This window comes from Sinocyclocheilus grahami, unplaced genomic scaffold (genome assembly GCF_001515645.1).
Source record: "Sinocyclocheilus grahami isolate Dianchi unplaced genomic scaffold, SAMN03320097.WGS_v1.1 scaffold306.1, whole genome shotgun sequence".
NCBI classification, from domain to species: Eukaryota; Metazoa; Chordata; class Actinopteri; order Cypriniformes; family Cyprinidae; genus Sinocyclocheilus; species Sinocyclocheilus grahami.
The window spans coordinates 748,997-772,104 of NW_015505485.1; the positions used below are offsets into that span (position 1 = coordinate 748,997).

The following is a 23,108-nucleotide window of genomic DNA, read 5'->3' on the forward strand; positions in this document are numbered from 1 at the left end:
TAAAATTCAAATCATAAAACTAAGATGAGTAAGATACATTTTATTGTTGAAAATGTCTTTTTTCCATGTGGCAAAACAGAAAGGTAACACCACCTTCTCAATGTTCATCATTGTGAAAACTCACGTGACCCTTTATTAAGCAATATCAACAGGTTTACGTTTAATTAAATTATTGATCAATTCACTGCATTGCATGTTTGGCGCTTTAAGTGAAGAAATTGCAGTCCACTGATTCATAGTCTCCATAGAGAAATCCTTATGAACTTGCATTGACGTCTGGAAGAACAGCTTGTTTCTATAATTGTTTCGCTTCATTTCTTGGTGACGACAAGGACGGCAGAAGGCACCAAACCTGTCAAGTAAAACAAAAGATCCATAAATGCCAGATGTTAAGCACTTAAGTCTGAAGATAAAAAAGCTAAGGTTAATTCCTCAAGAGACAAAGAACTGATCATTTTAGTTCTATATCACTAATCAATATCAACCTTATTTAACCCTTGCGTGGTCCTTATTTGTGAACCACACTCATGTTCCTTAGTCAAAAGTGACTGGACACCTGACATGTAACTTTTTTTTCTTCAGTAAAATCAAAGTAATATATTTTTGTTTAATATTTTTTATTTTGCATTTTGAGAGAATTTTATGGTACTAATTAATATTTCTGCAATTATACATTTTTCCCCCATTGAAAACAATACAAAATCTTTTTTTTTGCATATTTTAAAAATATATACTGTATTTTTTTTCAGATTAGCGCCATCTGGTTATAAGAAAAAGTAAAAACATGTAAGGTCATGGTGTAACCACTAGGTTCCAGTATAGCTCTCTATAGAGCAGCTTGTGAATTGCCTAGTTGTTTTTAGACATATTTTTATTAGATGGAAGATTTTAATATACATTTAAAATCTCAAAGACTACTTTTGTCAAGTTTTAGATATTTTTTGTTAGAAATAGTGATTTGAAGTGTTAGTTTTTGCATTATGATTACAGTCAATCCTGAACATTGTGTTAGAAAGAGAACACAAAGCATTTTGTTACCCATTTTTTGATTCAGAATTTAATTTAAAAAATGCAATTCATTCAATCATAAGGCTTTATGAAAACATTTTTAAAGGGGTCATATGATGCAATTTAAATTTTTCCTTTCTCTTCGGAGTGTTACAAGCTCTTGGTGCATAAAGAAGATCTGTAAAGTTGCAAAGACTAAAGTCTCAAATCCAAAGAGATATTCTTTATAAAAGTTAAGAGTCAGCCACACCTACCAAAAACGGCTCGTTCTAATGCCCCCACACACCTATGTCACTATCTGGGAAGATTTGCATAACGCCGCCCAAATGTTCACGCAAAGAAAGGCGGCGTAACTTTTATTCTCGCTGTAGTATTTTTGTTGCCGCTGCCATGTCGTGAAGGCGCTGTGTGCTTCGTTGTGAAAGTGAAACTACTTAGTTTGGCCTTCCAAAAGAGGACGATATCTGCTTCATCATGCCTAGAGCTGATCCGTGCTGATCGCTGAGGAAATACTTCAACTTTGCGCTGTGGATCGCCGGATCGGCTTTCACCGTGGACGAAGCGGAGTCCAGCCCGGGGTCGTCACATGTGGTTTGAATCCGCCGGCCTCCGCTCACTCTAGCCGCCGGCCATTTCTCACTCTAGCCCCCGGCCTCTGCTCATTCTAGGCCGCCGCCGCCGCTCGCTCTAGACCTCCAGCCGTTCCTCACTCTAGCCCCAGGCCTCTGCTAACTCAAGGCCGCCGTGTGTGACGCTGTGTTTCATTGTGAAAGCGAAACTACTTTGTTTGGCCTTCCAAAAATTGACACGACTAGAAATCAGTGGTTAAGTTGTATTTACAACACTGTTCCAGAACAGTTCAACCCAAATATTCAGATGTGTGCAGCGCATTTTATGGAGGACCGTTTCCGACCGTGTAGAGTAGCACTTGTTGTTTGTCATTTCTTCGAACACAAATGCAGACATGGTTTTACGTTTACGCGCCGCGATGTAACGCAACGCGTAAAAAGACAGTATAAGTCATTATAATCAGTAATTATGTCCCCACTGGATGCAACAAATGCCTCGTTTATAATGGGTTTTCATGTTTTTGAATCATTGCTCCGGCCTGACAGGGCATCACAGTATGGTAAGGGGCGTAACATTTCCGTCACACGCTTGAGCTATTCGGCCAATCACAACGCACTGGATAGCTGGCCAATCATATCACACCTCGCTTTTTTAGAACGATGAGCTTTGTAAAAATCGACGCGTTTCAGAAAGGCAGGGCATAGAGGAGAAACAATAATGTACAGTATGTGGAAAATAATGTTTTTTTTTTACCTTAAACCACATAAACACATTACATCAAATACACAAAATAATGTTCTTTTTAGCAACGTCATATGACCCCTTTAAATGAACGTCTATTTTTTTGTTACTGTTACAGACACCAGTTCATAGGTATGCGTGTGTGAGTGGGGTTTATTTTTATTTTTTTAGTTCCTCCCCTTCACTCTTGTGGAGTTTTACATTGACTGAATTATTACATTTATTTCACAAATTCTGAAACTTTTACAGTTACAGTTGCACCAATTCATGGGGGGGAAGAGAATCGTTTTTTTTATTGACCATTTAGCATGTTCGAATCCTGCCCTCAATTTTGTGTGTTCACATAGCAGGTGAAATATAAGTCAACAGATTTCATGCCATTCCAATTTCCGCTGAAGATTTTTTAAATTTCAAAACGTAAAATTGTTCAGTCTAGTGACCCAAGAATGCAAGAGGGATAAGTTGTCTCACCCAGCTCACACAGGGGTTTTTCCATGTCTAGATCTGTGTACACACGTCTGGGATATGGGGTAATGAGGTTGAAATCCTGTCCGTTTGCCCCATTCATCTGAACATAGACTCTTACAGCAGCCAGAGGTTCCTGAGCCTTGAAGACCGTGCTCAAGGTGGATCCATCTAGAAGACGCACCTAATGACCAAAGTAGGGTGAGTTGTTTAAAAAAATGTATATACATTTATGGAATCATTCATCTTTAAATACCTTAAAGTCCAATTTTAAATCTTTTCCATCTGCTCAATTCAACATCATTCTGGAATCGAAGGACTACTTGAACACTGACTAATCCGTTAAGAGTGAAAGGTGGCATCATTTTGTGGCAGTACCTGTATCCGACAGTCATCGTAGTCTTTCTTAGGAGGAGAAGCCTCTTGGTTCTCAGGTGGACACTGCAGAGGGGCTTCAGAGGGGTGAGATGACAAACCCGTGCTTGATGAACCACCTCCAAACTGCAGAGGTTTTTGTTATTTATTATTTATATTCTTGATATACTAGTAGGCACATAAGATATAATAGTAATGTGAACTGGGCAAAGTAAAAACTTCTTAATTATCTAAGCTAACAGAGTGCGTTAAAAATTTTCAAGATTGGATGACCAATAATTTTCTCCTATTAAATTCAGATAAAAAGAGATATTATTTATTGGACCAAAAAAACAGTACACAGAATCTCTTGGATTACAATTTGCATCTAGACTAGAGGGATGTACTGTTACTTACTCAACAGTCAAAAACTTGGGTGTTATATTAGACAGCAACTTGTCTTTTGAGCCAAGCATTCACGTAATGTATCTCATAACTTGTACTCAAGTTATATCTGATCAAATGCACATTCTCATTTTTTGCTTGGTTTGAACAGCAGCTACGCTAATTTTTCTCTATTTGCTTCTCTGTTTCTGCCACGGGAAGGGAATCCCGAGGTAACTAGGAATTACACAAACTTCAGTCTGGATCCAACCCTTACGAATATCTGAGATGACCGAACACCTGAGAAGAGATGATGCCAACCCCTCAGAGGACCTCAGATGACGCCAACCCTGAACCAACATACAAACCTACCAAATTTTCTTATAAGTTTGATAACAACATACAATCATTGCTTTTAATTGTGTTCACCATTTCTTTGAATACATGTCATTAACTAACATTTTTGTACATTTCTGCCATATGGACATCACCTCGACATAGTCACCACTGATAAGCTACTCCTAAATGTAATGTAGAAACTTTCATTTTCTGTGAAGCTGCTTTGCAACGATTTGTATCGTGAAAAGCGCTATACAAATAAACTTGAATTGAATTAAAAGCATTAATACCTTTCGTGCCCTCTCCTCTCTGTCTCGTGCAATCTTTTCTTTAACTCGCTGCCTGAGAAAGGATCAAAGGTTATTACTAGTGGTTCTCAACTAGGAGGCCCCAAAATGACTTACAATAAGATATCAAATATTGTTTATATAGAATGACATAAAATGAGCATTAAAATAAGCCAAAAAAGGAAAGAAAAGGTATTTCTTGTTTATTTATTTTTTGTCCTATGAAGAACCAATTACTTTAAAAAATCCCAACTTTTTTAATTTCAAAAGAATAATTTCTAGACCCAGAAATGTAATGTTAAATGAATAAAACTCTTAACTCCATGGGCATTTTTATAATGAAAATACATTTTTATAGTTATGCCAAGCTCTAAATTATTTTATCAGGTAGAGAATTGGAGTAAATCTTTGCATTTCTCCTCTTCTCTAGCTTGCTTCCTAATCTAGTTGCCTAACAAACCCGGTATTGTGTACAATGACTATTGTTGGTTCTTTGATGAACTGCATGGTTCCTCTTTTTTAAGTCGCTTTGGATAAAAACATTGACTAAATGCTTTAATGTAATCCTTATTCAGTAAATCACAAAATATTGAGAACCACTGAATTCAAGTTAAAACGTCACTGAAAGTGCTTGATCAAAGTTAAACAAGCAATGCATCCGTGTTCCTCTTACTTGGCAAGCTTGTCCTCCATCTTCTCTCTCCTGCGATGATCCGCTAGCTTCTTCATTTCGTCGTCTTGAAGCTTCTGTTTAACATGCAGCAGCTCTTGGCCCTGTTTCCTCCTCTGCTTTTCTCTTTCTATTTCCTCCTTTCGCTCTCTCTCTCTCCTCTCCTCCTGTCTTATCTTCATCAACTCCTCCAGTCTGGGGGGGGGGGGGGGAGGGGGGGGGGGGGAGCAATACTATGCATCAGCTTTTAAATGTGTGCTTTTTATGTTAATACATTTTAAGGTCAGCTGTAGAAAGCACAAACCGTTTTACTTGATCCTTCCTTTCTTCCTCTGACATAGGATTTTTAGGATCTCCCTCTTGTTCAGCAACGTCAGTGGCTGTTTTATTGTTTTGGTTAAAGACAAACATGAAAGAGAAAGTAACATTTTGTGTTGGGTGATGAAACGATGAGCAGTGTTTTTGTGAAATTGAGAGTGAGGAGCATCAGAAGAACATACATTCAGAAGGTTCTGTGGGAGACTGGCTCTGTTCTTCTGTTGTGCCGAGAGTATCTCCAGCAGGCGGAACATAAGGCTCATCTATATCTGGATCATTCTCATGCTCCATTAACCTGTACGGTTACAGAATTGTAAATTCAACTTCCAAAAAGTTATTTTTATTTATAAAATTATTATTATTTAAATGGTACATTATTGCTCTTTTCCATACGATGAAAATGTATAGTGATCACTGGCTATCAGCTTGAGTTGTAATTTATTATTATTTTTAAATGAGGACTCACCAGTCCATCGCGCTCTCAATGCCTTGGTTTCCAGTATGTGCTACTGCCTTCTCCCTACAAAACAATCACAGGGTGAGTGAAAGTACTGGATCAGTGTGTAACATCAGTGTCTCTGTAGAAAAATCATGACTTACGCTCGGTTTCTGTCAAAGCCCATTTCCAGCAGACTATCAAACGTAGTGCACTCAGCCATTGTGCTGAAAATAAGTTTAATATTGCATTATAACAACGCAGTGACATTATATCACAAATAAATATAAAACCCCTCTTGCTCGTTCAGAAAGCTTCCTTGAAGTTAAAGAGTTTTGAAGACATTTTCTGAAGACGCTTAAAGATTTTTATAAATGTTTTATAACTTAATATACAAAAAAGTCATACAGTTGGGTAGATCCTAAAGTGACTGCGGCTCGAAACAATAAGATTAATTCATTCTAGCCTTCTGATTGACAAGATCATATAACCACTACGCAAATCAAATCTGACTCATTAAATAGTTTAAATAAGTGTGGCAGCAGCCTATATTTATTCTAATAAATACATGATAAGATTCAGTTAGCTGGCAGGCTAACACTGAACAGCCTCCAGCAACAGCTAATTATTCTTTTGCATAACTAGTATCTTCTAGAGAGCGGTTGAGAATTTTCTTTATAAAGTAATAGCGCTTTTGTATGTCAGGAACGATATATTTTTTTTAAACTTAATTTCATTATTAATTAGCCCTGCATGTCGTTGTACAGCTACTTACATTTATTGCCAGCACTGGGTTGAGCCACACACATCTACGGAAAGCCGCAACGACCAATTCGCTTTCTTCTTCTTCTTCTCTCGAGTTTTTTTTTGGCGGATTGGCAAACCAACGTTAAAGGTGCATGTTCCCCCCCTACTGGTCTGGAGGGTGAAACGTACACGGTTCAGCCATGAATTATTGAGCTATAATAACTGTTATAGATTTTTTTAAAAATCCAATTCGCTTTCTCTGCTCTACCACATGATTAGCTACTATGGAAGGCTGAAAGGACACAATAAAGAGTAAACACAATAACACCAATTCTTCTTCTTCTTCTTCTTCTTTGGTTTTATGGTGGGTAGCACCACTGTTAAGATGCATTATCGCCACCTACTGTATTGGAGTGTGGACAAGCGTTTACCCTTTCATAATGAGAGGACCCCCCAAAAAAGAAGGAAAAGTTCAAAATTTCCCCTCTAAATTCTCTTAATCAGTTCTGTTCTCTTAAGATACAAAAATAAACTCTCTAGTCCATAAGTAAATATATTTTTAAGCTTTAGGTTATCCACTCCCATCTTTCTAAGTTCATTCTTCATTGTTTCTCATTCATTATTATACTTTTGACAAACACAAATAACCTCCATTCCACAGTGCTCACATAATCCTGTTGGATGTTTGTTTATTATATTTAAGGTTTTATTCAGCATAGTATGCCCAACCCTTAATCTTGTTAGAATAACACCAATTATTCTCTATATTATAGTTATATATACCAGTATAATAGGGGTAAATTCAGGTAAATCGGGACACACTTTTTGCCATTGAGATGACTGAATCCACTATTATATATATTTGACTAAAAAGAAAAGATGTACTGTACATATTTGCAATTTACCATATCTTTTGAAATGGCACAACAGCCAGGTTTAATATTAAGGACATTTATTAGCATAATTTGCTCAATGCATGACTAAAACCATCCAAAGCGTCCAATGTCCATGTTCACTCTGTGAGGTGTTTAAGGTGAAGACGTGATGTTACTCAGGTGGATGTGCAAACAGTGCAGTATGGGATGGGCCTCATAGCTTGTTACTTATTGGATAAATGTATAATAATTAATCTGCCAACAGTCTTACTCTGGGGCATTCTTCTTCTGAATGACAAGAGATCACACATGCTACTCTTTACCCTCTGTTTGCCTTTTCACCCTTTTTCCACTCATGTGTGTGTTTTATTGGATCATTATGCTGCTTCAACCTTAGTTTCTTTCTGCATTTTGATACAGAGGAGAACAAGGGTGAGTTATTTTTTAACAATTATCATTAGTACTTTATTTAGTAATTATGCGACTTTGGAAAGTTTAGTTTTTGGGAAGAATTTGGATTACCAAATGACTCTGAGTGAACATCTATAAATACTTCAAAATACTTAGTAGTAGTAGGCTAGTCGACAAAGAATATGTTTTAATGTTTATTTTATTATAGTCAAGGCGTAATTTGGGTAAAGTTCAATATGTCAAAGTCCTTGACTTTTTATAAGAAAGAGATCAGCAAATGAAAGGTTTTAACAGTGCAAATAAATAGCATTACTAACATCACATTCAAAACCTGCAGAGTTTCTCTGTCCTTTCAAATCATACGACTATTTGTAGTTGTGTCAAGCAGGGAGTTGTTTTATTGGTTATGTTTTTCCTCCTCTAACCATGGATCTCTTATCTTTAATAGAATAAAATGAGTTGGACATTGGACAAGCATAGGAAGTGTTGAGAGCTGCTCTTGGTGCTCGCTGGGTGTAACAGCCACTCCATGTGGAAATGTTTTGCAGTGCCAGTGGAGGAGCTGTTACCTGCAGAGAGTCACATGTAACGGAAGCCGGAAGTTCTGTGCCAATCCTTTCTAAAGCATGCCTTATTATCCTGCACACATAACTGTGTATTATAGTGCATCTAATGCATCTGAATACATTTACAAATATGTAACATTTACGTCATCATCACTGGTCATACAAAAACATGGTTTGTAAAAATGAACAAATTGTGCATTTAGAAATAATTAGATATATGTACTATTTAGCAAAAAAGAATAGCAAAAAAATAAAAATAAAGTATCATTGTGAGAGCTGTCGTGGTAAATCCTTCCTTTAGTTGAGGTAAAGCTACGATTCCGTTTGTATTGTGCAACAGCAACAATGTCTGTTTACCGTGTGATTAGCACTGGTGTCCACAAGAGCACACTGTTGTCTAATCAGTGCTCTGTGGTTCATATTAAAATAGAATGAGCCTTACACATTTACTTAACTTTTCATGTTTAAGTGTCAGCCCTTCTATTAATCGTTTTAATTTTCTGAATTATTTTTTACAAATGTTTTTTTTTTATTTTTATATTAAAATGTCTTAATGGGCCTTAAACATGTCTTGATGGTGTAAACGTTGGAAAATTCCCAACCTTGCACGTTGACCGTAAGAAAGACATAGATATTATCGACGACTTGATATTCACGAAGCTGAAATATGCTTTACTTTGAAAACTATATTTTTGAAAATGATAATTAGGTTGTACCTACGCTGCTATGTTTGTTTAAAATGTATTTATTGAATCATGTTCTACAGAAAAGTTATGGGAAAAGTACTGACCAATAGAAAAATTGAAAAAAATGTGCATTAAATACATTTAGAAATAACATAAGAGCCACGTAGCCACTAGCCACAGTGTTTTTGGTGTTTAATGGTTCTGTCTTTATCTTCCATATCTGGCGATTTCATGTCAATGTATTTATTATGCATGGTCCAATCCTACCTCTCTCATATTAATGCTTTTGGTAATCCAACATGAATAAATGATTACGTTTGTGTTTGCAAAACCAAGGCTTTTATTATGAAGTGTAGAAGTTTCTGCATGCAAACCGCAGTCGGTTTAGATACAAGTAAAGTTGAGCTCCGATTAGATCAGCGTTAATCTAAACGACGTACAGTCACAGAGCAGTGTTGCAACAAGCTCTGATTGCGTTAGAGTTCAGGGGGTTTGCCAGAGGGGGAAGTGCTGCGTCAAGCCGGAGTGTAGAGGTGGCTGCTGTGCAGGGGTGGGACAGTCAAACTTTCGACGGGAGGTTGCCTGGGTTTGTGGCGAACATTTGAAAGCAGAAGCCGTTTCCTTTCGAATTAGAATCGCCGTATAACGACCATCATGTTCAGCTGGTCTAATAGAGAAGGAAAGAAAGACCCAGAACTTTTCCAAAACGTGTCGGAGGGACTGAAGCGCCTCTACCGCACCAAACTCTTCCCTTTGGAGGACACCTATCATTTCCACGACTTCCATTCACCGGCTTTAGAAGATGCGGACTTTGACAACAAGCCCATGGTGCTGCTGGTGGGGCAGTACTCGACCGGGAAGACCACCTTCATTAGGCATTTGATGGAGCAGGATTTCCCCGGGATGAGGATAGGCCCCGAGCCGACGACGGATTCCTTCATCGCGGTTATGCACGGCGAACAGGAAGGCGTGATACCTGGCAATGCGCTGGTTGTGGATCCAAAAAAGCCTTTCCGAAAACTCAACGCCTTTGGAAACGCTTTCCTCAATAGGTAATACGCCCATGTATCATGTAACATAAAGGGTCCGTTGATAAAAAGCTAAATTGTGACTGTATATGGAGTGACAAGGTGTGGTTTGGGTTAAGCTAAGGCTTGCCGTATGTTTGTGAATCAGGAAATTACGGTCAAGTACGTGTCACTTCATTGACCTTTAGAAAACTGCAGTTGCGGACTCGAGCGACTCAGTTATTTTTACCTCTGGCAAATGTTTGACACATGGACCAATGATAAATCGAGATGATCTCGTTTAAAACACTCGTGCCAAGTTCTTGTCGTTTTTGTATTTGTTGATTACAAAAGCAAAACAAACATGCATAGATTTTCTACAAATATCTTGACTCTAAAAAGTCAAATAGTGTAACCATACAGTAAAAAACACATGTGTGTGACTGTATATATAATTTCTTAGAGTTGCTCTATTTGAGCCTAACAAAACTTGCCTTTTAAATAGCTGATATTTTCAGAAACGTAATTTGTTTATAACATACTGTATAATCATTTTTTAATACACCTTGAAACAGTCATGAGGGTCTAAATGGGTCCTCTCTGTTTTATGGTTTTCCTGTCACATGGCAGCAGATTGTTTTTCTGCATGTTGGTTGTCACTGACTTTAGTAAACAGATTAGTGGTGAATAAAATAGCAATAATAATAGAATAATCTGAAACATAATTGCTTTCCTTTTTTAAGAAAAATAAATATATAATAATGTTCATCAAAAGAAATCCTTTTACATTAATTGCATTTTAATGTATTTTTAGTAACTTAGACAAAATGAGCTTTACAGTATCCATTTGTTTTTAATTATGACCTCACAATAATTCAGTCATTCAGTTTCTAGAAAGTTGTGTGTCATAGTTTCCGTGTGTGTTGGATTGAGTCATCATGGCATATGCTGAGAACAGGTGTCACACAGGCCATGTTCTTCAACTGGAGTTTGTCTTGAGCTGTTAGTCAGTTGGTTTTAGCTAATTTACCTACTATCACACAGTTACAGTACATGAGGCAACACCTAACCAGGACATTTAGCCCACGTGCAATACATGTGTGATGTTATGTGATGCCAGTCTGAACAACTTCCACATTCCCTGTAAAATAACTGTAGCAGATTTCTGGGTGGTGTCAGATGTTGAGTCTTACTTAAGAAGATTGAAGCAGGCTGGGATTACCAGCGCTCCACCATATGTTGTTCAAAAATTCAAGGCTGATGCAGCAGAATTAAATATTTGGTCCCAACCAGAGAACCATAAAACCCACAAAATAATATTAATGGCATTTCATTCTGAAGATATTTCCCTTTTTTCCACTCTTAGTGTTGGTCACGTGGTTATTTGTGGTCATTGTGAAATTATGGATTATAAAAGCAGCATAAACTGGTTCCATTTTCAGACCTCTGAATATTTCAAAATGTGAAACTCGTGTGCATATATCAATTTGAGAAGTTCCTCTGTTTTGCATAACAGGGAATTTGTGTAAATAGTGCAGACTGTTCAGCACATTTTGTCATAGGATTGCCTGTCCTTTCTTACTGAAAGGAATACTTAGTAACCTAATTTATCAGCCCAATTTAATAATACTTTATGATACTTTACATTGCGTCTTCCAGGAACTTTTTTTGGCCTGGTGGAAAAGGGTGGGTAAGCTGTTTTAGTGTTGCATGTTCTATTCTGTGTCTCTCATCCAAATCTTAATTTTTTCAGTTTGTTATTAGATGACACAAAAGCTGTCAAACAGTCAGTACAATGAAATGTAATCATGAAGCCTCCTTTGGTTTTTGTCTGTTTTCTTTAACATATCCAGTTTTGCAGTCCCTTGTCATGGCCTGCATTAAAGTTTTGCCTTTAAACAAGCTTAAGTAATTGCAGCAAAACCATTGGAGATAATTTTTTATTTTTTTAGGGAATACTACTTATGTCCTAATCCGATGTCTTGTTTTTGATGTCTTTGGGAAACAGCTTCATTCTAGTGGTTTCTGTGCTTCATTAAGAAAGTTCTAGCTGTAAGCTTCAGTCTTGTGACAGAGATTCACTTGGTTGGGCTGTGCTGTACGCTGACAGGAAGAAAGACTGTTAAAGGGGTCATATGATGCGATTTCAAGTTTTCCTTTCTCTTTGGAGTGTTACAAGCTGATTGTGCATTGATAAGATCCGTGAAGTTGCAAAGACTAAAGTCTCAAAACCAAAGAGATATTCTTTATCAAAGTTAAATTCTGACTTTGCTATGACAATCTGGCACTTCTGAATCAGCTACTGTTTTGTTATTAGTTTAAGTATTTGCTATTGACTGTTCAAATGCGGAGTTTTGCGCATTGTGTGTGTGTGTGCGAGCGAGAGAGGGAGAGAGAGAGAGAGCAAGAGAGAGAGAGAGGGTCACATCACAGTGGAGTCAGCTGTCTTAACCGTAGCTTGTGTACTGCAAACACATACCAGCTTCATCACTGTGTCTGTCACGCGACTCTGTTCCCCTTTCGGGCTCTGTCTTTACATTTATTTGAAAGATGAAGCTCGCGATTATGGTAAGGGGCGTTACATTTCCGACGAGTGCTTGCGGTGTTCGGCCAATCACAATGCACTGGGTCAGCTGGCCAATCAGAGCAGACTGCGCTTGACGGAAGAAGGGACTTTGTAGAAAACTAAGCGTTTGAGAGAGGCGGGGCCTAGAGGACCTACAATAATGTACAGTATTTGAAAAATAATGTGTTTTTTGAACGTTAAAGCATGTCAACATATTCTGTTACACCAAATTCACAGAATAATGATCTTTAAAAAAGCATCATATGACCCCTTTAATATCTGAAAACAATCCACATCTTTGTATAAGCAAAGTTCATTTCTTGTTGTTACAGAATTATGAGACTGATATTCTTGAGATTTGAACTGAAGTCCCGATCTCATGCTGACTGAAACATTTATGTAGTTAAACGAGGAAGTAAAAAAAATCCTGTGGTTTTTATAAAATTTTGCCCAAATGTTTTTTCCCACGCATATGTTTAAATATTGATTTGTTAATAAAATATGTTTGTCAAACATTTTTACTTTTGCTCTCCATAGTATTTTCAGACAATGTAAAGAAAGAGGAGGAAGAGAGTGGTGTAATATTTTGGCTTCAAATCTCACCAAACCTGTTACAGTCTCTTGTACAGTACACTTGCTTTCCTTGCATGACATTCTCTCTCTCTCTCCTTGCAGGTTTATGTGTGCTCAGTTAAACAACCCTGTCTTGGAGAGCATCAGTATCATCGATACTCCAGGCATCTTGTCAGGGGAAAAACAAAGGATCAGCAGAGGTCAGCAGCCTTGGGTGCTTTCTGGTTTATTTTTTACATATTATTTATTTGTGATAATGATAATAATAACATTATCCTATTTTATCAAATTTGTATTACTTTAAAATATTAATGAAAATCATTAAATTAAAATACATGATATAATATAAAATTCTATACAAATTAAATAATAAAATATTCATAATTGTTTTTTTGTTTTGTTTAAATTTTTCTTATACACCCTCATATCCATCATTTTGAGATTTACTTGTTTATATCCTGACATTTTTTAATTGATCATTCCTTTCTACACGGAATACTTTGCCTTTTATCATTAATGTATTTTAGTACTCTTTCTTCTTTGTCACTTCTCTTGACAAAAATTTAATATAGGACTAATTTTAGGTCCGTAAATACGAACAAGATTGTAGTATAAAACAAATTATTATTTTTCATTAAAATTTGAAGGGCTATCTGGCCCTTCCCTCTACCCCTACCACTTCACATGAATGCACAAAACAGAGGGATAGGGGAAGGGGGAAGGGGTAGAAATGGGATTGGGCCTTAGTTTATTATGTGTAATTTCTGTAGAAAACTATTCTTCAGTGTGTTTTAGTGTAATACTTAAGTTCATTCCATGCAAATCTTTGGAGTCTGACTCTTTATTGTGAACTCCTCTCTCTTTTGTGTAAAATCTTAAGTGGATTTTCTATAATACAGGAAATATTTGAATATCTTTTCTCCACTAATAATAGTAATTTATGCTGTACTTCATTAAATGAAGATGTAACAAAAATAAAACAGAATGTCAGCTGCTCGGGCAAGTTTGTTCACTGTGCATAAATCCCCAATCTAAAAGCAGTCAAACCTCTGGCCTAATGTTAATGTTTGTAGCGATAAAACTATTGTGCCAATATAATCCTGACCACATTGTTCCCAGTTCCCTCTTTTAATACCACTGAAAAGATTTTTGTGGGTGGAGAAGTGTTTAATCATCATACGACTCATAGGTTTTACATGGGTTTTGTTGAGTTGTCCAATATTCCACAATAGGGGTGGGTGTTATGACCAAAATCTTACTTCACGATATGAGAAATGTTATTTCACGATAACAATATATATCTCATTATTAAAAATAAGAAAAAGAAGCAAATTACAAACGCAATAGAACAAATAAATATGAAATAAACTTTTAATTTATTCAGCTACAGTATTATTTAACGTGTAGTAAGAAATATTACAGAAATTGAATAAAGTGTATAAATAAAACATTGCACAGTCTTCACTGTATCAATCAAACATGAACTTATTAAAGATCCAAAAGTGATTCAGTCAAGTGCAGTGAGAGATTAATATTAATAATGACAGACAGCAGCTGGCAAATTAGACTGCTGTCTAGGGCTGTGCGATTTGGGGGAAAATATAATATTGCGATTTTTTTTTTTTTTTGACAGAGATTGCGATTTGATTTGCAATTTTAAATTTGCAAAGTCAAGCTTCAGCTCAATATTGCCAATAATGTGCAGCACAGTATGGGTATTATTACCCTGCTGAAAAAAACAATAGAAACTATCACAGAAATTCTTATAGTTTCCATTAAACCATTACAAAATTTATTTTTGTTTTGGGCATTATTCCAATAGGAATTACTGTTGTTCTATTGGTTGCCATCTGCCAGATTACATCCCACCAATAGAATCCATCAAATAGACACCATTATAGTTTACATTAAAACCAATACAATTCCCATTATAACCCTGAAATCCATTACATTTTTTATTGTGTTTTGGGAGGGGTTCTAAGCATTACGAGACAGGCTGCATGAGTGCGGTAAGCATGAATGGCTCGTCCGTGACGCGGGATTCACGCCACGTGGGGCAGAGAGGAGCAAGTATGAGAAGCATTCACAGACACAGGCTGTGTGTGCGCTCTTCTGAATTGGAAATAGCGAACATGCATCATAAACTTATTTCAAATTAATCAGTTGGGGAGATAAAATGTGTAAAATAACATTCACGTACTAACAAAAACATCTAAGAATCTTTTATTCTCCAGTACTGAAAACAGAACCGATACGCAGCTCTTGCAAATTACCTTTTTTGTTCGTTGTCTGTCATTTCGAAGCTTAAGTTGCATACGTTCTTCTTTAGTTTTAATTTGCCTAACTATCGATCTGACCCAGTAGACGCCATAATCCCACTCTGTCTCTCTCCCGCTTTGTTTTTGTTTTTTTAAATGGTGGGTGTTTACTCCGTTGGCTAGAGCAGTGCTGATTGGGGAGAACAGAGGTGCGCTCACTCTATTGGTTAGTAAGACTGCAACTCAAGGCTGGCAGTCATGCATATGCTCTGGAACAGAGTAATATCGTGTCCATATCGCAGGCTTTGCGATTAAGAAATCGCAACGTCTCAAATCGCGGTTTCGATTAATCGCACAGCCCTACTGCTGTCCCTTTAAGACCAACTGAAAAGATCCAATATACTAATACACATCCGGTTTTCACCCAACTGTTTACGTTTATTTAACACATAACTGACTGTGTTTATGTGAATGCTCCACACAATGGGCGTTTTGAGATAATTGTGTGCGCGTATTAGACCATTGAAGCACAATAAAACACGAAAGAGCCATTGTTCACTGACAAGCTGCGCAAAACCACGATCATATTTTGCGCAGCTTGTCAGTGAACAATGGCTCTGTGTAGTAAATGCTACTCCATGTGAAAGCACGCACGTGATGGAGATTTACCGCTGATTACAGAACCGGCTTTACTGATGATGCGCGTTAAATATCACATGCGATTTATCATGCAGCCCTAATTCACATGCTGACTGAGAGAGGGGCTTTCAATGCGCGCTGTTAGTCAGCACGAGCAGCGAATTGAGTTCTTATTCACTGCTTATTGCACTTAATAACTCTATCAAGTGCGTCCCACTCTTTATTTTCTCATTCATGAATGTTTCCTTATCATTCAAAGGTGTATATAACTTTTAAGTATAGTACTGTTACGCAGATATATTTGCAAACTGAGAATGCACGACATGGCAAAATCTCTAACGATAGACACTTTATTCCGTGGTAACGATACTGTCATACCGCCCAGCCCTATTCCACACTAATACTATCTGATAATACGCTTGAACCCCATTCTCATTCTCAACAGGAAGAATCAGAAGGAAATGCTGAGTTGGCCCATATGTCAACTCACTGTAGATACAGATCACAAAGAGACAGCGGTTAAGAAACAGAAATGTGGCATTGTTACAGAATATGTCTCAAGAAGTCACGTGACCCTTTTGTCCCTTCCGGGGCCCATTGAGCCAGTAACCAGATACTGAGATCAAGGTGCCCCGCTTACCATAGACACACAGCAGTCATGCTACAGACCCTGAGGCTTCCTCACCACTAGTCCCAGCAGAGACACAGCAGACTGTCCCACAGTTGTGGCTATATGGGATTAAGCATGAAAGGCTATTTGAGCATTTCTGTCTGACTGCATCTCAAACGGCCTTTGTGCTCCATGTGTTGCTCTGGGTTGCTATTATGATGTCATTGTGCCACTTGCGTCTACTTTTGCAGCTGGAGGTCATCCTTGTGGGAAGGTGTGTCTACGGTGAATGGCTGGAAATAGGGTCATGAGCTGGCATCCAGTTTAAAATGTGGAACTAAAAGTTCCTGTGTGGTACAGGGTCATGGGGGATTTTTCTCGGAAAATGTTAGCAGTTTTCCCAGAAGCGCCTCTCATTGACCACCACAGGTTTTTTTTGTTTGTGATAATTTTTTTGTTTTTCTTTCTGAATTTCATAAATGTTTTCCTGGGTCAGTAGTATCATGCCTTTTCAAACCAAGGGGTTGTGTAGATTTTCAATGCAACTTTCAAAAACTATTTATCTAGTGATCATTTAAAAAAGTTTTTTTTTCTTTTTGTACATTTTTATTAATTTAAAATGTTAGAGAACTAAATTAAAATATATAATAACTTAAAATAAATATAAACATTTAATTGATTGTGTTAATTAAAAATTTTGTAATGGATTATTTATTTTATTTATTTTTTGTAAGCCTCATATCCATACCATATTTTCTTTCTTTATTCTGACAGCCTGGTAACAGGTTACACTTTACTATAACCTCATGTTTTTTTGTTTTTTTTGTATGTAATGTATGTAGTTTTCCCATAAATGTCTTCCTGTAAAATGTAAATGCAGCTTTCAAAAACAACAATTTATGTTACAATCATTGTAGGTTAAAATAGTGTTTGTCTTTTTCTTTTGAACATTTTTATTAATTTAAAGTATTAGAATTAAATATAATAATTTAGAATAAACATAATCATTTAATTGATTTAAATTTTCTTGTTTTCAATTTTTAAAATACAATATTTTATATTAACCTCATATTCATATCATGTGTATTTTTTATAGTTCTGATGGTCTTATTGCTGATTTTGGTTAATAGTTCCTTTGATGCAAATCTTTGGAGTTTACACTCAAGTTGTTGTTGTTGTTGTTTTTTCTTTCTGCTTATAGTTTTTCATAAATGTCCAAAAACCACAATTTACGTCATGATTTTATAGGTTAAAGAATCACTCATTCTTTTCCTAAAAATATATTTTTTCTTTGGTTATTACCTTGCCAGTACTGCCACAGGTTCTCTACTGAAAATAAATAGGTACACAATGATGATGGGTCCCTTTCAGTTCCTCTACACCCAGGGATTTCACAGGCAGCAGATCTCTTTCTCTCTGAATACATGGCTTTATAGTTGCTATTTACAATTATGTGAATTCACTGAGATCAGATGACGCTGTCACTAATCAAATCCATTATCCCTGACCTTCATTTCTAATAATAAAGCATGTTGCATGCAGCCCTGCTGAGCTTTGATTTAGGGCCCAATCTAATGCACATCTTTCTAACTTCTCTCAATTGCAGGCTATGACTTTGCCGCAGTTCTTGAGTGGTTTGCAGAACGAGTGGACAGAATCATCTTGCTCTTCGACGCCCACAAGCTGGACATTTCTGATGAGTTCTCAGAGGTGATCAAGGCCCTGAAAAACCATGAGGACAAGATGCGTGTGGTTCTGAACAAAGCTGACCAGATCAGCACCCAGCAGCTGATGAGGGTGTATGGTGCCCTCATGTGGTCACTGGGGAAGATCATCAACACCCCTGAGGTGGTCCGAGTGTATATCGGCTCGTTTTGGGCTCAGCCACTTCTGATCGCAGATAACAGGAAGCTGTTTGAAGCAGAGGAGCAGGACCTCTTCCGGGATATTCAAAGTCTTCCCCAAAACGCAGCTCTGCGGAAACTCAATGATCTGATCAAAAGAGCACGTCTCGCTAAGGTGAACCTATGACATTTTTGCACATTTACACTAGTATTCAAAAGCTTAGGGTCAGTAACATGAGAGGGGCTTTCAATGCGCGCTGTTAGTCAGCACGAGCAGCGAATTGAGTTCTTATTCACTGCTTATTGCACTTAATAACTCTATCAAGTGCGTCCCACTCTTTATTTTCTCATTCATGAATGTTTCCTTATCATTCAAAGGTGTATATAACTTTTAAGTATAGTACTGTTACGCAGATATATTTGCAAACTGAGAATGCACGACATGGCAAAATCTCTAACGATAGACACTTTATTCCGTGGTAACGATACTGTCATACCGCCCAGCCCTATTCCACACTAATACTATCTGATAATACGCTTGAACCCCATTCTCATTCTCAACAGGAAGAATCAGAAGGAAATGCTGAGTTGGCCCATATGTCAACTCACTGTAGATACAGATCACAAAGAGACAGCGGTTAAGAAACAGAAATGTGGCATTGTTACAGAATATGTCTCAAGAAGTCACGTGACCCTTTTGTCCCTTCCGGGGCCCATTGAGCCAGTAACCAGATACTGAGATCAAGGTGCCCCGCTTACCATAGACACACAGCAGTCATGCTACAGACCCTGAGGCTTCCTCACCACTAGTCCCAGCAGAGACACAGCAGACTGTCCCACAGTTGTGGCTATATGGGATTAAGCATGAAAGGCTATTTGAGCATTTCTGTCTGACTGCATCTCAAACGGCCTTTGTGCTCTATGTGTTGCTCTGGGTTGCTATTATGATGTCATTGTGCCACTTGCGTCTACTTTTGCAGCTGGAGGTCATCCTTGTGGGAAGGTGTGTCTACGGTGAATGGCTGGAAATAGGGTCATGAGCTGGCATCCAGTTTAAAATGTGGAACTAAAAGTTCCTGTGTGGTACAGGGTCATGGGGGATTTTTCTCGGAAAATGTTAGCAGTTTTCCCAGAAGCGCCTCTCATTGACCACCACAGGTTTTTTTTGTTTGTGATAATTTTTTTGTTTTTCTTTCTGAATTTCATAAATGTTTTCCTGGGTCAGTAGTATCATGCCTTTTCAAACCAAGGGGTTGTGTAGATTTTCAATGCAACTTTCAAAAACTATTTATCTAGTGATCATTTAAAAAAGTTTTTTTTTCTTTTTGTACATTTTTATTAATTTAAAATGTTAGAGAACTAAATTAAAATATATAATAACTTAAAATAAATATAAACATTTAATTGATTGTGTTAATTAAAAATTTTGTAATGGATTATTTATTTTATTTATTTTTTGTAAGCCTCATATCCATACCATATTTTCTTTCTTTATTCTGACAGCCTGGTAACAGGTTACACTTTACTATAACCTCATGGTTTTTTTTTTTTGTATGTAATGTATGTAGTTTTCCCATAAATGTCTTCCTGTAAAATGTAAATGCAGCTTTCAAAAACAACAATTTATGTTACAATCATTGTAGGTTAAAATAGTGTTTGTCTTTTTCTTTTGAACATTTTTATTAATTTAAAGTATTAGAATTAAATATAATAATTTAGAATAAACATAATCATTTAATTGATTTAAATTTTCTTGTTTTCAATTTTTAAAATACAATATTTTATATTAACCTCATATTCATATCATGTGTATTTTTTATAGTTTTGATGGTCTTATTGCTGATTTTGGTTAATAGTTCCTTTGATGCAAATCTTTGGAGTTTACACTCAAGTTGTTGTTGTTTTTTTTTCTTTCTGCTTATAGTTTTTCATAAATGTCCAAAAACCACAATTTACGTCATGATTTTATAGGTTAAAGAATCACTCATTCTTTTCCTAAAAATATATTTTTTCTTTGGTTATTACCTTGCCAGTACTGCCACAGGTTCTCTACTGAAAATAAATAGGTACACAATGATGATGGGTCCCTTTCAGTTCCTCTACACCCAGGGATTTCACAGGCAGCAGATCTCTTTCTCTCTGAATACATGGCTTTATAGTTGCTATTTACAATTATGTGAATTCACTGAGATCAGATGACGCTGTCACTAATCAAATCCATTATCCCTGACCTTCATTTCTAATAATAAAGCATGTTGCATGCAGCCCTGCTGAGCTTTGATTTAGGGCCCAATCTAATGCACATCTTTCTAACTTCTCTCAATTGCAGGCTATGACTTTGCCGCAGTTCTTGAGTGGTTTGCAGAACGAGTGGACAGAATCATCTTGCTCTTCGACGCCCACAAGCTGGACATTTCTGATGAGTTCTCAGAGGTGATCAAGGCCCTGAAAAACCATGAGGACAAGATGCGTGTGGTTCTGAACAAAGCTGACCAGATCAGCACCCAGCAGCTGATGAGGGTGTATGGTGCCCTCATGTGGTCACTGGGGAAGATCATCAACACCCCTGAGGTGGTCCGAGTGTATATCGGCTCGTTTTGGGCTCAGCCACTTCTGATCGCAGATAACAGGAAGCTGTTTGAAGCAGAGGAGCAGGACCTCTTCCGGGATATTCAAAGTCTTCCCCAAAACGCAGCTCTGCGGAAACTCAATGATCTGATCAAAAGAGCACGTCTCGCTAAGGTGAAACTATGACATTTTTGCACATTTACACTAGTATTCAAAAGCTTAGGGTCAGTAACATAAAAAAAAAGCAAAAAATTAATGCTTTTATTCAGCAAGGATGCATTCAATTGATCAAAAATGATAGAAAAGGCATTTATAATATATATAACTGTTTTCAACATTGATACTAACAATGCATGTTTCTTCTGCATATTAGAATAATTTCTGAAGGATCACGTGACACTGAAGACTGGAATAACTTATATTTAATAACTTGCATTTTAAAATATATCAAAATAGGAAACAGTTATTTAATTTTTTCCCCACTTGATTGTGAAGATTGAAGTTCAATGTGTTGGTCCATGAAAATGCCTTTTAGCTGGATATTTTTATGAACTTTAAACCCCAATAAGTGTACTTTTTTTGTTTTTTGAGTTTGAGTTTCACTTCTTATTTTCACTTTATGGAAGAACCTAATACTTGTGAGAAGTGTAGTTCTGACACACTAAACTCCACAAATGCTATTTGTATTTAATTTGAGTGCATTGAATACTTTCCTTTTAGGTGCATGCTTACATTATCAGTGCTCTGAAGAAAGAGATGCCAAGTGTATTTGGGAAAGACTCAAAGAAGAAAGAGCTTATTAACAACTTGGGCGCTATATATGAAAAGATTCAGAAAGAGCACAACATTTCACCGGGAGACTTTCCTAATTTAAAGAAAATGCAGGTATGAAGCTATGAATTTTTATCCAACGAATTAAGGTTTTATAAAGATATTTTCTTTAAAAAATAAAAACACAACACAATCTTTTTTTTTTTTTTTTGCAGGAGTTGCTAGCTGTTCAGGACTTCACCAAATTTCCTGCCTTTAAGCCAAAATTGCTAGAGTCAGTGGAAGGCATGCTAGGTAATGACATCGCTAAGCTCATGACGCTGGTCCGTAAGGAGGAGGCTGCCATGACCAACCAGTCAGTGAAGGGTGGTGCATTTGAGGGAACCATGAATGGGCCATTTGGTCATGGATATGGAGAAGGTGCAGGTGAAGGCATTGATGAGCTGGAATGGATCGTGGGCCGTGATAAGCCATCCTATGACGAAATATTCTACACGCTCTCACCAATTAATGGGAAGATATCTGGTGCCACGGCTAAGAAGGAGTTGGTGAAGTCCAAGCTGCCAAACACAGTGCTTGGAAAGGTTTGGACTCTGGCAGATGTTGACAAAGATGGCTATCTGGATGATGAAGAGTTTGCGCTTGCGAATCACCTGATTAAGGTAAAGCTTGAGGGGCACGAGCTTCCGGCCAAACTGCCTGCTCACCTTGTGCCACCTTCCAAACGGCAGGAGCAGAATTGAAGAGCTGGCTTGAATCGGTTGTATTTCAGTGGCTCTCAGCTACATTCCAAAGTGCCCAAGCCACTCTTCTAGCTTGTTTTGACCATTCAGTTGACTAACCAGTCTTCAGGAACTCGATTGTCTTATTAAAAAATGCTTGGCTAAGAATGATAGGACTGAGAAGACAAACCAAGAACTTATGTGCAAGTGAGAGACCTTTTCTTTCTTCTGCTTAATTTTTAAAATGGCTTGGAAATGGAGAAACCACTATGAGTAACTATGATAACTTCTATGGTACTGTTTAATGGGCATTTGAATGAGGTTGTAAAGCAGCAGGCAAAGATTGAGTTGAATTTAAAAAATGTGAAAATACTCCATATATGGTATATAACTCCAAAATGATTTTTATTTTATTTTTTGGCAAAACTTCTTTAACTTATTCTTTTCCTTTAGAGCTATTTTATCTGTTTTTTGTTTGTTTGTTTGTTTGTTTTTTAATACCGTTGCGATTTAATATCTCTAAACTATATATCAATATATGTATTCTGTAATTTTGAGGGTGTATCTTTACTTTCCTTTGGGATCTTGTGATCTGAAATGCTCACCTTCATTTGAATGCAGCAATTACATAGACCAATAAAAAAAAGTTTATTTGTAAGCTGTGCTTCAAAGACTGCTCGAGTTTTCTGCATT

General features: G+C 37.0%; 2 protein-coding genes across 2 annotated transcripts; one reads left to right on the top strand and one right to left on the bottom strand.

Moving 5' to 3' along the window:
* Positions 1-34: 34 nt before the first annotated feature.
* LOC107601482 (UBX domain-containing protein 1-like) lies at positions 35-6,439 on the bottom strand. The gene is made up of 10 exons (XM_016293668.1): positions 6,348-6,439; positions 5,737-5,799; positions 5,603-5,656; positions 5,319-5,431; positions 5,123-5,198; positions 4,822-5,013; positions 4,152-4,203; positions 3,163-3,285; positions 2,791-2,968; positions 35-352 (listed from the first exon to the last, which is right to left on the bottom strand). The coding sequence occupies exons 2-10, from the start codon at positions 5,793-5,795 to the stop codon at positions 312-314; spliced, it is 888 nt and encodes a 295-aa protein (XP_016149154.1). The 5' UTR covers positions 5,796-5,799; positions 6,348-6,439; the 3' UTR covers positions 35-311.
* A 2,758-nt stretch (positions 6,440-9,197) lies between these two features.
* Positions 9,198-23,073, top strand: LOC107601516 (EH domain-containing protein 1-like). Its single transcript, XM_016293738.1, has 5 exons — positions 9,198-9,909; positions 13,106-13,203; positions 18,117-18,529; positions 21,643-21,807; positions 21,909-23,073. Exons 1-5 carry the CDS (start codon positions 9,512-9,514, stop codon positions 22,434-22,436), a joined length of 1,602 nt encoding a protein of 533 aa, XP_016149224.1. The 5' UTR covers positions 9,198-9,511; the 3' UTR covers positions 22,437-23,073.
* The last annotated feature ends 35 nt before the right edge of the window (positions 23,074-23,108 follow it).